Source organism: Artibeus jamaicensis, unplaced genomic scaffold (genome assembly GCF_021234435.1).
Source record: "Artibeus jamaicensis isolate MK-2021 breed Jamaican fruit bat unplaced genomic scaffold, CSHL_Jam_final scaffold_369, whole genome shotgun sequence".
NCBI classification, from domain to species: domain Eukaryota; kingdom Metazoa; phylum Chordata; class Mammalia; order Chiroptera; family Phyllostomidae; genus Artibeus; species Artibeus jamaicensis.
The window spans coordinates 25,415,877-25,433,062 of NW_026522042.1; the positions used below are offsets into that span (position 1 = coordinate 25,415,877).

Below are 17,186 nucleotides of genomic sequence, written 5' to 3' on the forward strand. Positions count from 1 at the left end.
CATGCTCCCTAATATAGCTCTGAAAACATGTGCCATAAAGGCACATTGGCAATTTGTCTTGTATACATAACCTGCTTTGGAAGTATTTTTTTCTCTGTGATAGTTAAGTAGAAATAGGATAATTAATGTTCTGTTTTGGGACTAATCTCTCCTTTCTTCCACCAGAATACTCATATTTTTTCCTTTGGAATCTTATAAAATCAGGTCTTACAGTAATGTGTAGTTGAGGCAGAACCTTATTTAAGTTTCTATATTCTTTGGAAGCCTTTAGGCTCTTTACCGCCTGCCCAACTATTCTGGAGCTCCACCTTTGAAAGTTCTTTTTGGCTACCCAGTATTTGCCATGTTGTCTTGTTGCTCAGTTCCTGGCTTCCTTGGTTTCCTGCTGCATTCTTAAGCTGCTGAAGACATTTAGTGCAAACTCAGGGAGATCACCCTGAGAAAAGCTTTTTATTTTGCCCAGACAGGAAGGAAGGTAGAAAACAGTCAGAATAACGGGATATATTCCTGGTTTTAGCCACATTTGAAAGAGATTTAAATTTATTCGTACTTGAAGTTTATGGAATGTGTATTTTGTGTCAGGACTTGTGTTACCATATTTTTTGGACTATAAGATGCACTTTTTTAACCACATGTTTTGTGGTCAAAATTTTCCCCCTATTTTCCTCCTTTAAAACCTGGGTACTTCAGGGGTCTGCACCATAAGATGCACCTAGGTTTTAGAGGAGCAAAATAGGAAAAAAAATTAGAAGCAAAAAATGTGGTAAAAGTGCATCTTATAGTCTGAAAAAATACGGTAGTTTCTTTTTAGAGAAATGTCAAGGAAATGCATATATTGTTTTGGTTTTTTTTTAAACTTTATCCCTGACTTCTCTCAAGTCATCCCTTTGGTTTCAGAAAAATGAAATCCCCAACTTTTAGCTTTACTTTTTCTAAAAGTTTTTGTATTTTAAATAGTTTTTTGACTCTAAATTCCCCTCTATGTACTAGCACTTCCTATCACTTGTCATTAGGAGACAGAACAATCAGTGTTTGTAAGAACATACTCAGTGCTTAGCATGCTTTTTAATAGAGCTCTGAAAACATTTCCTTTAGAGCTGAGCTTCTAGAAAGAGTAGTCGATGTTCAGTACCTTTACATTCTCTTTTCCCAATCTTCCTTTTTCAAGTATACATCCATTTACTTTCTGTCTAACCAATAAAATTATTCTAACAAGGATTACTCTATCACCTACTGCTGCATAACAAACCACACCAGAAGTCAACAGCTTAAAGCAACAGCAGCTGTTTTATTCCTTTCAATTCTGTGGGAGACTGGGTTCAGCTGGGCTGTTCTTCTGTTTCACATGGCCTTGGTTGGGTTGCAGTTATCTGTAGGCTTGACAAGGTTGGAATGCCTCAGAAGTTTGGAAGTTGCTGCTGGGTGTCAGCTGGGAGGTCGACTGGAGCTGTGGACCAGAATACCTTGGTTGTTCTCCATGTGTTTTCCCCATGTAGCATGTGTTGCTCGTAGCATGGTGGTTGGGTTCCAAGAGCACTTCCAAGTGCAAAGGCAGAGCTGAAGGTTCCCTAAGGTCTAGCATAGGATGTTATGTAGTCTTACTTTTCACTACATTCTTTTGGTGAAAACTGGTCACAGGGCAAGCCAAATTGAATAGGAGGGTAAATAGAGTCCATCTCTTGAAAGGTTAGTAGGATGGCCACATTGCAAAAGAGAATGTGGGATTCTGTAGCCACCCCGTAGACACAATTACTAGGGATAATTTAAGGGACCAAACCAATCTTCTACCACATTAGCACTACTGGCCACTGTCCATGGTTTGTTGGTGTTGCTTCCTCGTTTCCTTTCTGTCTGTCTTCCCGCTCAGTCTTCCCTGTTTGTTCTTCTTCCCCTCCTTGCCCTGGCATATGGGTATTCCCTAAACTTCTTCCCCTTCTTGTCTTTTCATTCTGTATTTCTTTCTTAGAAAATTATATCTGCATTCATGGCATTTAAGGTAATGCACTTAATTCAAGAAATGAATTGGAAGCTGAATGTCCACCAAGGGCAAAATGGTTGAATACATTATGGTACATACATATTGTTCAACTTTTTGCATCTATTACACAGGTAGGAATAGTCTGTATTAAACTGGAATAAGTCTGTGATGTATTATTAAGGGATAATGCATGAGAAATGTTATAGTATAATATAGAGATGTGTGCATGCATTTGCATATGTTTTATGAGTACAGTGCATTTGGAATGATATGCGTGCTTCAACCTGCTAACAATGGTTATATTGAAGATGCCTTATTATTGTAATTAACAATTAGCTTAGAAGTAATTAATGATATTCATAAATTAATTTCAAGACCATATATGAATCTGTAGACAATGAAGATATAAGTTAGTGTAGAAGAATATTTCTTTAATGGCTTAGGGAATATTTACAAAAATGGGAGTCTCTTTTTGCGTGTGTGTTGAATGCTTATATATGCACAGAAATAAGTCTGTAAAGATTTAGAACAAAATGTTAACAGTAGTAATTTCTGGATGACAGATGAGTTTTATTTCTTTTGGCTTATCTGTAGTATGCAATTTCAAAACAATGCTATTTTCATGATAGAAATAACATTTCTAAAAATAGAAGACAGTACATGAAACTGATATTAAAACAAGCTACTTGTTTTCTGACTACTAAGACTTGAAAAAGCAACAATTGTATGACATTCTTGCAAAATGAACCCATTTTAGAACAGCAGTTGCCACATAACGTTTTTCTTTCCTGTAGCAAAGACTGAAGGAAGAGAAGGAAGCCAGGCGGGCGCGTTTGGATGGCAGGCACGCCTACTTATTCGCCATTGTAGCTTCCTGCGTGGACTTGAACAGAGCTGAAGTGGAGGATGCCATTCTCGAGGGGAATCAGGTGCGATGCATTTGAGTTCTCATTGGCTGGGTTGTGGAGGGTGTGGAGAGTCTGCCGACACTGTCCTATGGCAGGGTCCATGCAGGGCCTTAGAGGGCGCCTGTTTTCGTATGGACAGGACTCCATTCTGGTTCTGAACCTATGATGGCAGAATGAGCTTAGGGCTCTCCAGGTCTTTGTGTTGAATGGGCGGGTGTAATTGTCATTTAATGTCCATGGTTCTGACTGCAAGGTCTGCATCTCTCTGAATCCAGTGAAGCTGGGCTCGGGTGCCATTTTGGAACCTGAATCTGGAGAACAGAGTCTCCTCTCAGAGGCTATTTTATTTTACTTTACTTTTTTAAATTTAATTTTAGTTTTTTTAAAACTTATCTTGTCCCAACCTTGGAGACTGAATTGTGTCATTGTTTCCTGGCTTTGAGTTTGGCATTTGAATCTGGTTAATTTTGTTTCTGACCTTGACTTCCATTTTCTGCCATGATTTTCCTCCAAAATTATGAAGGGATTTGACTTTGGTTGGGAAAATCAAACTTCTGAAGGATATAATTTCCTGGGCAGGGAAGAAGGCATACCAGGAGTCCTACGATGGTTCCTGAAGGTTTTTTAAAAAAACTTATTGGGAAGGAGGGGGGGGAGAGAGAGTGTAAGAGAGAGCGCTCTTTTGTTGAACGAGGGTCACACTGTTGATGCTTTTCGGTGGCAGGCTTATACATGTTTAACAGCGAGCTTTGGGCAAGAGGGTGGAGGGGAGCACAAAGTGTGAATGTGTGCTGACTTAGGCCGTGTAAATACTCCCACATGGCTGATTCCAAACTACCTACACAGTGTAACCGAGGCCAAGTTGGGAGGAGCTATGATCAGCGGGCTGTCATGAGCCAGGGTGAGTCAGCTCCAGCACTTGAGCACTAGCTTTGCTCCCTCCTGCTGGGCACTCCAGGGGAGTTAACTGGAGTCGGTGGGACAGTTAAGGGTGGATAACACTGATATGGTTCAACTATAGGATCAATCAGTCAGAGGTTGAGGAAATGCCCCTTTTCTCCTCTTGGTGTTCTCATCACAGCTAACATTTTTGGATACTTACCATGTGTCAGTCTCTCTTCTAAGTGATTTTCATCTGTTATCCCATTTAATCTTTATCATGCCAGAACCTAGATAATATTTCCCCCCAAACATAGAGGCATGGAAGGTGACAGAGTCCCAGAGCTGATTTGGTCTTGGAGAGTTTGTTCCCGAGGTGAATTGCTTACCTCTACCTTACTTCCTAGTTCAGACATCTGGGTTTGGGATAATGCAGGTAGGGTGAAGGAATAAAAGTTCCGTCAGAACTTGGGAACCCAAGTGAAACTGCTGCCATATTCAGGACTCAGGGATATTAAAATGTGGAGGTAAAGGAGGAATGCTGGCTCGGGCTGACAAGCTAGGCTACAGGGGCAGGAGTGTCAGTATGGCGGTGACAGAAGTATCTCTTTCACCACCTCCTTTGGAAGGTTTTGGAAGTTGACCTCATGAAGTGCATCCTACTCATCCCCATAGCATCGTCAGGCAAGGGACTGTCACAAAGAAAACAGGGCAACTTGCTTTTCCTCATATTTAATGGTTGTATCTATAACATGGTAGAAATTGAAGAGCGCTTTCACATTAGAAGTTTTCAGCTATATTTTATCCTTAAAAAATTTAAATTGTGGTAAAATATACATAGCATAAAATTTACCATCTTAATTAATTTTAAGTGTATGTACCACATTTTGTTTATCCACCTGTCAGTGAACATTTGCTTTTACCCTTTGGCTACTGCGAATAATGCTGCTCTGAATGCTTAGAACATGGGTGTAGAAATATTTCTGTAAGATCTCGCTTTCAGTTCTTTTGCATGTATACCTAGAAGTGGAATTTCGGGGTCATATAGCAATGCTATTTTTAATGTTTCGACGGCAGGAGCCGCACTGTTTTCCACAGTGACATTTTACATTCCCACCAGCGGTGCACTGGGGGTCCAGTTTCTCCACATCCTTGCTAGCATGTGTTACTCTCTGTTTTTTGATAGTAGCCATCCTAACGGATGTGTAGGTTTTACCCTTTTCTGCTGATTTGAACTCAAAGGTGTGCTATAGACTACTTAAAGGAAGCCCTTTCATTGGTAGCAGCCAGTGGGCAGACCTCTAGATGTCCAGTGGACTTCATGGGTGGAGTGGTGGGGCTGGGTTCCAGGTTCCCGTTGGCCGGACTGTCCCACGGTCATGTGTTCTCATGGCATTTCCCAGTAATTATTGCATTCTAATATTAAGAGTTTCCCCTAGTGTGTTAGACTGGATTTTAGGTATTGAAATGTTTGTTCTCTCTGATCTGCAATTGAATGAAAATGAAATGCTGATCTATATTTCTATCTGCCTTCAACAATTCAACTCTTTAGGAAATCAGCAAACATGGACAGATAATCTCTTTAACTGTGCGTATTTAGCCAATATTTTTATGAGTAATTGAATTATTTTTTAAAGCGAATCCTTACAATGGGAAGCATTTATTCCTTGTGGTTTTATGTTGAAAGAAGTAGATGCCTCATACATGGTTTGCATCAGCTGAAGACTATCTGGATAAGAAAGGTGATAATAAATGCAGATTTCAATGTGGTTTCTAATTCAGAACGAAATTTTAACTGCCTTCCCCCCCCCACCCCCCAGATTGAAAGAATCGATCAGCTTTTTGCTGTTGGAGGCCTTCGCCACCTCATGTTTTACTATCAGGATGTGGAGGTAGCAGAACCAGGTACCCACATTTGATGCGACCTCACCCGGGAAGGCGCTGCTCAGTTTGACGGAGGACGGCGTGGAGCGGAGGCCGCTGTGGGGGCTGGGCAGGGGCAGGGCGGGGAGGCCCAGGGAAAGGGGGCAGGGAATGATGGGTATTTAGCCTGGTTGTTCTGTCTTTACTTGGGATGTTTTGTTTACTTTTTCAGGCTGTGCTTGTAATTAAGGAGCAGTAAAGTAGTTTACATTTTGAGGCTTCCTTTCTGTACATGCTGGCTCATTCCACCAAATTATGTTCTAGAACGTAGGGGCATCTGTTTCTCCCCCGTGGAGGCACTATTTTTTTTTAACATGGGAATTTTTGCCAATAAGTCTAACATGAGTTTTCCAGTTAAGTATCACGTTATGTTTATTTTCCACTAACTATGATTTAAATGAGTAATACTGAATGATACATTTAGTCATTTTCACTCAAGGAAAAGTTGTAAATCTTTGAGTGGATTCGATGGGCAAATCCCATTCTACTTTTATCTACATTCATACAGTTTTAAAGCTACACTAGTGACATAAACAAATATATTACGATTATATTAAAATATCATATGGATCCTTTTATTACCTTTTTGAAGAAAGGGGAAATAGTTATTGCTGTTTGTGTACAGTATGACAATGTTTTTTTTGTTTAAAAACAGGAAATTATGCATGCAGAATCTAAATGGCTAGCATTTTCTCAAAATTATCTATCTGATATTTTGTGGTCACAGAGTATATTATATTTTAAAGGGAAAAAAAACATCAAAATAACACACAGGTTTTGAATTCTGTCCCAGATTGCAAAGCTCCTGAAATGTCATGTTCATTTATGAACTATATCCTGGGTGAGAGAGCCTTCATGTGTAAATCTTACATCAAACAAGAAGGGTTTATGCGACTTGAACATAAAGAAAGCTTATTTTTGTTTCCCACTGTCTTTTTAGTCCTTTTTGGTGGGTATAGTTTTTCTTCTGACTTTGGATTAAAATTCAGACAATCGCATGATTTTTCCGGATATTCTTAGTTAAGAAAAAGTCCTGCCGTTGCATCAAATTACCCACACATTCTTAGTTCAGAAACGAAAAGTGTTCAGTTGATGAACACTAGCTGATCTAAAGTCAAATCTGTACTCCTGGCCCTCCCCCTACCTTTCCCCTACCCCAGCAGGGGTCTCTGAAGATTGATATTTGTATATGGTCCTCGCTTTCTCATCTGATCTTCCCACCCCTTGTCTGCTTTGTTAACCACAGGTTCCGGCTGTTAGGCTTGAGGTAGGCAGCAACGAGACCTAAGAGGTGGTAGGAAAGTTCCTGTTGGACTAGCACTGGCATGAGCTGCTGACCTTGCATCTCTGGGCCCTTTCTCTTGTGGGCACTGTGGTGGGTTTTCCGGAGATGGCCACTGGGAGCACTGGCTGCTTACCCATTGACGATGTGTCGTCCTCCCGATGGCCACTGCCTGCTGCTCTGGTGTCTGGGCAGCTCTGTTCTGTTTCCTCCTTGCACTCCTCTTGAGCATGATGTAAGACGGCTCCAGGCTCACTCTCTTTTCAGGGGGGGTCCCACCTGGTTCACTAGAAACACTTCCCACTTCTTGTCCCTACCATCCATGGATGTGTCACCAGCTCCCAGTTCAGCCTAGTTTCTCTCTATGTGCCTTGCTGCATGCTGTGCTTGGGTTTTTGAGGGGGGTGTCATATCCCATTCCAATTTGTCCTGAAACTCCAGGAGACACAAATCAGACTCTGTAGGTAGTTGGGCTTTAGGTGGTTGAAGTCTGTTTCTTAATTATGGTGACCAATGATCCTGGTTTGCCCAAGACTTGCCCGCCTTTGGCATTGGAAGTCCCATATCCTGGGAAAGAAATGCTTTAATCCTGGGCAGACTGGGACAGGTGTAAAGGAAGCATTGACCTGAGGTGCAGAGGAAGCACTCACGTGCACACCCTTTGCACAGCACAGCTGTTCGCACCAGACCCTTCCTCAGTGTACACTCCCCAGAGAATGTTAAATTCTCATTTAACAGAGCCAGTCAGTGGTATATGCTGCCTAGACACAAGAGCAGCAGGCAATGGCCATCAGGAGGGCGACACATCGTCAATGGGTACGCAGACAGTGCTCCCGGTGGCCATCTCCGGAAAACCCACCACAGTGCCCACAAGAGAAAGGGCCCAGAGATGCAAGGTCAGCAGCTCATGCCAGTGCTAGTCCAACAGAAACTTGCCTACCACCTCTTAGGTCTCGTTGCTGCCTACCTCAAGCCTGGCAGTCAGAACCTGTTTAATCAATTCTAGGACACTTGGGAGTTTCTGCAGGAATTTCTTATTGCCTTAAATCTCTCTTTGTTTCTGATATCTATCATATCATCATGCCTTGTTGAAACTTCTAGTTTAACATCTTCCTCGTGAGACCCAGAAGATAGTAGTCAGAAGTAGGACACAATTTTGAATGAGAGGTCTTCTGGTTACCTTCCTTGGGGGGGTTCATTGTCATCACCCTGTTCAAGTCTCTAGACCAGCACCGTGAGGAACAAAGAGCTCCAGGAGCCGATTCCTCTAAACAGTTCTAATGCAGGGTCTTAGAGTTCACCTTCCAGTCCACTCCCCTCCACAACTCCCTTCATTAGCACCAATAATCTTGCTCCTGCCCCAATAGTCTTGCTTGAGCCACCAGCTCATTTGGAGACCTAATACTTTCTTGAGCAGATGAGAGCCCAGTGGAAGAACTCAGAACGTACTTTGTGTACTTACATGAACTACATGAGCTACATGCTCAGATGACCAAAAATGAGTTTTCAGATAATAATAACGATAGTGGTTAGTGAGCTAGTATTTTGATATGCTTTTCTAAGGGCTTTCCAGGTATTAGCTTATTTAACTCTTACAACAATTCCAGATGCTGGGTTTTAGTAGCACTGTTTTCATTTTTCAGATGACAAAACAAAAGCACCAAAAGGTTAGGTAACTTGCCCAAGGTCACATGCCCAGGCAGTGGTGCCCTGTGCAGCCCGAGATTGAAGCCCTGAGAGTGTGGCTGTACAGGGCACGCCATTCACCCCGGGCCTGACTCCAGTTTTGCAGTGAAGGGCCAACCAGACTATGACAGAGAAGCAGTGGGGGAGGCGGAGGTCCGGAGTTTCGCAGTGAGAGCTCGTTTTTGATCCTGGCTCTGCACCTGCTGGCTGTGTGACTTGGGACCTGTCGCAGTGGCCTTTAGGATTGTAGGGGGTTTTTGTAACGTAGACAAGATTCCAAGCACACAGAGGCCCTGGCACACAGCACATGACAACAGATGCTGTCCCCTCCCTCACCCCTTTCACTGCCCCCTGTGAAGGCCCGTTGTGACAGGGACGGCTTTTAGCTTTACAAGAATTTGCTCTGGACCCATCTTTCTTCTTCCTACTTCTCTTCTTCCTGTTTCTTCCCTGCTAAAGCAACCCTTTTGAAACCAACAGATCCTTTTAGATCCTTTAGGGCTCAGGCTAGAGATTGTCCAAGTGGTGGACTGTCTAAGGCACGTAGATCAGCCAATGTAACACTGTTTCAACAAGGAAACTTGGTACCAAGATGTGACCGTGTGAATTGCAAAGAGCGGTGGTGAAATTAAAATTCTTTCGCCTTTGTAGGACAACATAGCTCTTCAGGAGGAGTAAACCCTCTCTCTGGGAAGATGAAAAAACCCAAAGTGTTTGTGACAGAGGGAAAAGACGTCGCTCTGACTGGCATATGTGTGTTCTTCATCAGGACAGACCCTTCCAGAGCCATCACTCCTGAGAACATCCAGCAGGTAAGGGCCAGAGCAATCCCGCACTTGCTTCCGAGATCACACAAGTTCTAGCGGAGATGCCCATTGTTGATGAAATATTCATTAAGTATCTAAATCTACTTTCAAAGAAGTATTTTTAAAAGCATTGAAAGCAAACAATTAAGAGGACATTTCCTTTAAATCTGTTAGGTAACAGGACTAAATAGTCAATATAGTAACAAAAATTGATATAACATTTGTGTGTGTGTGTCACAGAGAGATTTTTCCTTTTTAAAAAAATTAATTTATTTACTTTTAGATAGAGGGGAAGGGAGGGAGAAAGAGAAGGAGAGAAACACTGATGTGAGAGAGAAACATGTATTGGTTGCCTCTCGCACATGCTCCAGCTGGCGACTGAACCCATAAACTAGGCGTATGCTCTGACTGGGAATTGAACTGGTGACCTTTAGCCCATTGTGACAGGGCTAAACCCTTCTTCCCCTGAAATTCCCTCCCCTCTCCCCTCTGGTCACTGTCCACCTGTTCTCTATTTCAGTGTCTTTTGTTATATTTTGCTTGTTTCTTTGTTTTGTTGTTTAGGTTCCTGTTAAAGGTGAGATCATATCAGCCAGCAGCCTGCAGTCAGGGCATTCCGCTAGAATGCTCTCCCACTCCCCTGCCTGTCTGCGAGTCTCTGCCAAAATGCAAGTGGTGGTGATGGATTTTGAGCAAGCTCTGAATCACTAGCCTTTGCTTTTGTTGTTTGATTGCTCTTTATTTCTGTCCACAGGATGGTTGGTTAGTAACAGCATTCAAAGAAGACTTAATAGCTATGTTGTGACTGGAGGTGATTTTTACAGAAAAGGATCTCCTCTTTGTTTTCTAGGAGGTGAGCTTCAATATGTTAGATGCTACAGATGGGGGCCTGCTCAACAGCGTGAGGCACTTGCTGTCAGACATCTTCATTCCGGCTCTCAGGGCCACGAGCCAGGGCTGGGGCGAGCTTGAGGGGCTTCAGGACGCGTCCAGCATTCGGCAGGACTTCTTGAGCTCTCTGGAAGGCTTTGTGAATGTCCTGTCCAGTGCGCAGGAGAGTTTGAGGGAGAAGGTAAGAATGAACAAGTTATTTTTTCAAAAGATCAGAGGGTGGACAAATCAACATAGATGTGTGTAATAGTTCTCTTACATAGTCTTAATTATACTATTTTACAAATCTTTAAAGAATTTCATGGACACTTTTATTGCCCCCTTAAGATAGGGTGGGGACTAGATTTAAATTCCTATGATTTGGATTGATTAATGCATCAGAGGTTCAATTGACACGTTGACTGTGAAGGAAGACTCAGTCATTTCCGATGTGTGGCTGAAAAATAAGAAATATTCGTGCTACTGCTCTGCATCACAGTAGGAAGGAACTTGGATGCAGAGCATGTGTGGGTGTGGGTGTGGGTGTGGGTGTGGGTGTGGGTGAAGGCAACCCTGACGAGGAGAGGGGAGAAATTGGGGCGTATCTAGAGGGAGAGCGTGGGTCAGGTCCTGTGGTTCAGCCAGTGACCAAAGGGCCTTTAAGAAAAGCATGGCAGCCCTGGCTGGCGTAGCTCAGTAGATTGAGCACGGGCCTGCAAACCAAAGGATTGGGGTTCGATTCCCAGTCAGGGCACATGCCTGGGTTGCAGGCCAGTACCCAGCAGGGGACACATGAGAGGCAACCATACGTTGATATTTCTCTCCCTCTCTCCTTCCCTTCCCCTCTAAAGATAAATAAATAAAGATCTTTAAAAAATGTCAAAAAAAAAAGAATAAGCATGGCAAAGGTGAGCCAAAATTTGTCCTGCCTGCAGTAATCCTTTGTGAGTGCTTACTGGGGTAGATGACAAGCGTGCAGCCCACCCCAGGCACGGATGGGAGAGAGAGGAATGGACCCCATGATACCAATGACAACGTCAACACTCACCACCTCCGAGGAACACTGGGACCTATTGGGAAATTGGCAAGGAGGGAGGCAGGTGTTCAGGGGCTTCCTGAAGGATATGGAATGAGTGACTGCAGTAAACTTCATCCAGACTGGAGCAGGATGATTCCAGCTAACATAGTTGATATATTGGCTGAACCATGGTTCAGCCCACAGTAAAATGCAACTTGGACCGAATTAAATTGTTACTGTATGTAAAAAGCCATACTTTCCTATGAATATACTTCATTTTGTAGCAGAGGTATTTTAAAAAGTGGATGGATCCCCCTACAGGAGGGAGGCAGCGCCGCCTCAGGCGGCCCAGAGCTGTCCCTCAGAACCAGAGTCCTGTCCGTGTGGCAGGTGGGAAGTGCGGAGTGGGAGAGGGTGGGGGTACAGGTGGGGGGGCCTTCTGGGCTGGGGCAGCACGGGCAAGGACACAGGGGAGTGGAGGCACGTGGCTGCCCCGGTGGGTTTTCAGAGCTCTGTCAGAGGGTAGCGGGGTGCAAAACACCGGTCAAGGAGGCCAGGCCGGGGAGGACAAAGTGGTGCCTCTGGGCCCCGTGGGGGTGGGGCTGACAGTGTGTCTGAGCAGGGGTGGGTGTCCGGGCCAGGACTCGGGCCATTAGGGGTCAGAGACGGCAGGGCTTTGTTAGGAAGCCAAGTGAAGTAAACAGGGAAACGTTGAGGGTTCTGTCCGGGTGCTGCAGTGTCTTGGTGCAGCAGATGGTGGCTGGCGGCAGGGACAGGGCTTCGCTCTGCAGGCCACTCCCCCTGCTGGTGTTAAACAGAGTCTGGGGAATACTAGGCCAAGTGAAATAAGCCAGATACTGTATGATCTCACTTATACGAGGAATCTAATGAACAAAATAGTCTAATGGGCAAAATAGAACCAGAGACAGAGAACATGGAACAGACTGAGAGCAGCCAGAGGGGAGCAGAAGAGGGGTAACAGGGGAAAGACCGGGAAGGGACCAGTCAAACAGCATGTGCAATGACCCACAGACATGGACGACAGTGTGGGGATTGACTGTGGGGGTGGGGGGTGGGACGGGCGGAAGAGGGCAAAGGGGGGACATTGGAGCATCTGGTGCCCTCACTCCCAGCTGTGCCTTCCACCTTCCACATCTCCTAGTGGGCTCTTCAGTTTTACCGTGGTTCACCAGGAAGCCCTGAGGGCTGGGCTTTGGGAAATGGGTCTTTGGCTATATGGGTATTTAGCATGGCAAATAACCATGCCTGATCCTGCTGGTTCTGAACCAGTTGAGAGATGTATTAGCTCTGTGGCTGGTAAAGTGACATTGGATGTGAGAACTGAGTTTAGAGATTCACAGTGTCAGGTGCACAGATACCAGAGGGAAAATGTCCTCATTAAATGTAGGGGTCTATTTTCTATCACTAGGTTTCATTATCAAGTCAAAATTCAACACACATCCTTTACTATCCTTTTCTTTTTCTTCTTCCCACAACAAATCTATGTGTTTGACACTGAACTTGCTAACTATAAAGATGTTATTGGGCAAGGACAAGAGAACATTTCCAAATATGAATATGGTAAATTAGAAATTACTTCCTCCTCAAATACATTTTCTTGAAGCTTCCCCACTGCCTTTGGCTTCATGAGTTGACTATTTAATTTTCAAGTTTCCTGTTAATTCCCCAAATCTGTGATGTTATGACTGTTTTTCTCTCAAGTTCAGTCTTTGTTCCTTTTTGACCCCAAAGTTGACCTCAGAATCCATCTTCTCCAGTGGTGTGCTCAGAGTGTGGGGAGATTGGGCATTTTATGTCCCACTGTGCTATCAGGATCTTTCTGCAGAGAGCAGGGCAGTTTAGATTAGAGAATCCCCTTAAGATACTTCTAGAGGGATCAACCAGTGTGTGTATTTGTGCGTTTAAAGAGCATCACTTTAGTACTTAATTTTCTTTCTAATCAGGTGAGCCTTCAAAAGTGTGACATATTTGAACTGAAAACCTTGAAGGAACCAACAGACTACCTGACTCTAGCTAATAACCCTGAGACTCTGGAAAAAGTAGAAGGTTGTATGAAAGTGTGGATCAAACAAACAGAACAGGTAATTTCCAGAAACTAAACATCAGTTTCTGATGCCACATTCCCGAACTAGCCAATGGAAGAAGGTATATCTGCCCAAGTATTTTAAGAGTCCCTGAAGAGGTGAGGGGTTCTCCTGGCTTTAGTATTTTAGTCATTAGTTAGGAAGAGATAGTGAGAATTCTATGAGATGAGTTGGTGACTCTGTATACTTGCACAAGTAGAAGACAGCACTTTGCTATTTTTTTCCTCATGGTATGATTTACTTTGATGAGCACATTTGTAGAAATAGAGTTTTCTAATTTAGTGTGTCCTGCGAAAGAAAACTTGAGACTTAACTTAAAAAATATTTTCAAAAAAGTCCTAAGTGAAGGTGGACATTATATCAAGAAGTAAGCACAATTAAAATGAACCAACATTGCCCTGGCTTTTGTGGCTCAGTGGATTGAGTGCTGGCCTGAGAACCAGAGGGTCACCAGTCAGGGCACATGCCTGGAGTGCAGGCTGCGTCCCCAGTGGGCGCTGGATGGTGCACGAGAGGCAACCACACGTTGATGTTTCTCTCCCTCTCATCCCTCCCTTCCCCTCTGTCTAGAAATAAATAAATAAAAATAAAAAAAAATTAACAAACATAGGCCTGGGAGCCTCCTAAGGTTGCATTGCTTTGAGGTTTTGTATAAGTAAATGAATAGCCAAGGAAACTTGCTGAGGTTGGGACCTCCAAAAATTTATTAAAACTCCTTAAAGAAATCATTTGCAGTTAGAACAAGGTAACTGTTTTTTGTGGAAGTTTTAAAAATGGATACAATGTTAAGTTAGTTAAAGGCTGTCATGAGATTGAAAATATAGCATGATTGAGACAGCATCATTTATTTCCTTAGTTTTCGCTTCTGTGTGCAGCTCCTATTCCCAGCTCTGGTCAGTGGTTCACGCGTGTCCCGTGCCTCTCAGGTCCTCGCCGAGAACAATCAGCTGCGGAAGGAAGCGGACGACCTTGGGCCCCGAGCAGAGTTGGAGCACTGGAAAAAAAGACTCTCCAAGTTCAACTACCTTTTGGACCAACTGAAAAGCCCGGAGGTGAAGGCTGTGTTGGCGGTGCTTGCTGCTGCCAAGTCGAGACTTCTGAAGGTTGTCAGCCACCTCTTTTTGCTTTAGGAAATGGGAATTTTAGGTCAGAGAGTGATTAAGAACAGAAAAATATTATTGTACCTTCAAGAAAGAAAACTTTAAGATTGAATAATATTGCTCTATTATAATTTTTGGTATTATAGGAATAACCTTTGAAGTATAGGTATTTGTTGGCAGATGTACTTATATATATAGGTATTATTAGAGGGCATTGCATGTAATTAAGATGTAACCCGTACATGACTGTGTACGTTATCAATGAAGACCAACTAGGAGTAGTAATAATGAAAACTTACCTTATATATATTTTAGTCCTGGTGTATTAGTTTTATACTACTGTGTTACACTTTACCCCCAAACTTAGCAACTTAAACGTTTAGTAACCCACAATCTATGGGTCAGGAATTTGGGTGCAGGTTTACCTGGGTGCCTCTGACTCAGGATCCCTCATGAGGTTGCAGTAGGAGTGTCGCCTCCTGGGCAGGCTCAGCTGGGGAGCGTCCTGCTCCTGTGGTTGTTGCAGGGTTCAGTTCCTTGCTGGCTGTTGGCTGGAGGCTTCCTTTCATTCTTTACCACGTGGGCCTCTCTCCATTGGGCTCCTCACCACGTGGCAGTTGGCCTCCCCTACAGGGAGGAAGTGGCAGAGCTCAAGACAGCACACAACATAGAAGCCACAGCTTTTGATAAACGCATTCCAGAAGTGACATCCTATCACTTTTGCCACATTCTGCTTATTAGACGTGAATTGCTGGACTCAGCCCACAATCGAGGGGTGGGGATGACACAAGAACACAAATACCGGGAGTCAGTGCTCCCTGAGGACCATCGCGGAGGTGCCGACCACACCTGGCTTTGGTGCCATAAGGAATATTCATTAGCTGTTTGCATGGCTGTTTCAATCTATGAAAATGATTTAAATAATCAATAGTAATTAGTTTCAGCTACTACTTTAGATTTCCTTTATATCATCACTCAAAGAATGCAATCTTTGTGCTATAGTTCAGAAATATTAGTAGGACTTCCATGAAGTCAAGTGAATGTGCTGGCTTGTGCTAAATCACATCATTTTACTTCTCCCACATTTACATGTCTGTCCCCTTTGAAGTTCCTAGGTCACTGCACAGTCCTGGCATATGACTGGCAGTTAATAAATAATTTCTACACTACCGGATGAACAGAAGTTCAGGGATGTGCAGTGAAGATAGAAAATACAGGGGTGAGGGACAGAATGGATCCAGGAGCCAAAGGAGAGAAGATGAGGTTAAAAGGGAGGTGCTGCCCCGTGGGCGCTCAGTCCTAGTTATTTACTAGGTTTTATAAGAGAAGGCCTGAAAGAGGTACCTGAAAAATGTAGTCAAAAAATTTAATTGCTCCTCAGTGTGGCAGTGTCCTTCACCCCTCTGGATTCAGTTTTATGTGAGGCACAGGACAAACTGAAAGTCTGACTCAAGGGACATATGGTGACACTTAGTAGATGCTACCTTGGAAGTTTCTGTATTAATAATCGCATTAAAATTGCCTTTCTGTACTGCACTTAGACTTGGCGGGAGATGGACATTCGAATCACTGACGCAGCTAATGAAGCAAAGGACAATGTCAAATATTTGTATACACTGGAAAAATGCTGTGACCCCTTGTACAGCAGTGACCCTGTGAGTTAACACTTTCTACTCATAGTCTACTGATGGCACTTTTGTGCCAGCTGAATTGAGTGTGGTGTTTTGGTTTGTAGATATTAGTCTGTTCAAAAAGTCTTGGAAATCTCTTTTCATTCTTAAGAAGATGATTTGTGTATATCCACATGTATCTATATATGTGTATCTATATCTGCCTGTTCACCCATTTATCCATCCATCCTCTCACCTATCAATCTATCAAAGATGTACCTATTTGTGACATTTAAAAAATATTTGTTACACATTCCATTTTCCACCAAATATTGCCACTTACATTCCGAGCCACACTACGGTGGGAAGAGTCATTGAGCAGGTGTTTGTCTGATTTCTACCTGCTTTTATAGATTACAAAGTTGACTGTTAGCTAATACAATCTCCTTGTCATTAGAAGAAAGTTAATGTTTCTTGCAATGAAACAAAATATGATTAATTACATGTGACTACATAATAAAATGATCCTTAAATATGTTTATGTAAAGTATTAGGTAATGTTTTAAAATTTAAGTAAAAGTCATGTAGCTAAATTTTATTCTAATTAAGATGGCATGATTAGACTATTGAATTTTGCTGAATTTGATGTTTGTGTCCTGGAAACCTTTTGTGGTGTCTTTCAGATATCCATGATCGATGCTATTCCTACACTTATAAATGCAATTAAAATGATCTACAGCATCTCTCATTATTATAACACCTCTGAGAAGATTACATCTCTGTTTGTAAAGGTAGGTGAATATCATAAAGTTCATGATCACTTAAATTTCTTTGCCAATGGTCAATTTTTTGGTAATTAAATAGTACCATATTAGCATAATCCAATGTCTGTGTATCGTACAAATTTTTTTAAAAGTTTAAATACTCAACAAAGATAGAATTAAGTTTATGTGAGAGGCTGATTCTGGCAAATCATGAAGGCAAAGCATTATTTCTCAAAGTAATTATTATAAATAAACAT

General features: G+C 42.8%; 1 protein-coding gene across 1 annotated transcript in view; it reads left to right on the forward strand.

The window, feature by feature from the left end:
• Positions 1-1,984: 1,984 nt before the first annotated feature.
• Positions 1,985-17,186, forward strand: part of DNAH5 (dynein axonemal heavy chain 5) — a 194,236-nt gene continuing 179,034 nt past the window's right edge. The window contains exons 1-9 of the mRNA XM_037154551.2: positions 1,985-1,996; positions 2,773-2,907; positions 5,586-5,670; positions 9,308-9,468; positions 10,313-10,534; positions 13,315-13,452; positions 14,382-14,558; positions 16,097-16,210; positions 16,849-16,956. Of these exons, the coding sequence (XP_037010446.2) occupies positions 1,985-1,996; positions 2,773-2,907; positions 5,586-5,670; positions 9,308-9,468; positions 10,313-10,534; positions 13,315-13,452; positions 14,382-14,558; positions 16,097-16,210; positions 16,849-16,956 (1,152 nt within the window). The remainder of the gene's footprint in view (positions 1,997-2,772; positions 2,908-5,585; positions 5,671-9,307; positions 9,469-10,312; positions 10,535-13,314; positions 13,453-14,381; positions 14,559-16,096; positions 16,211-16,848; positions 16,957-17,186) is intronic.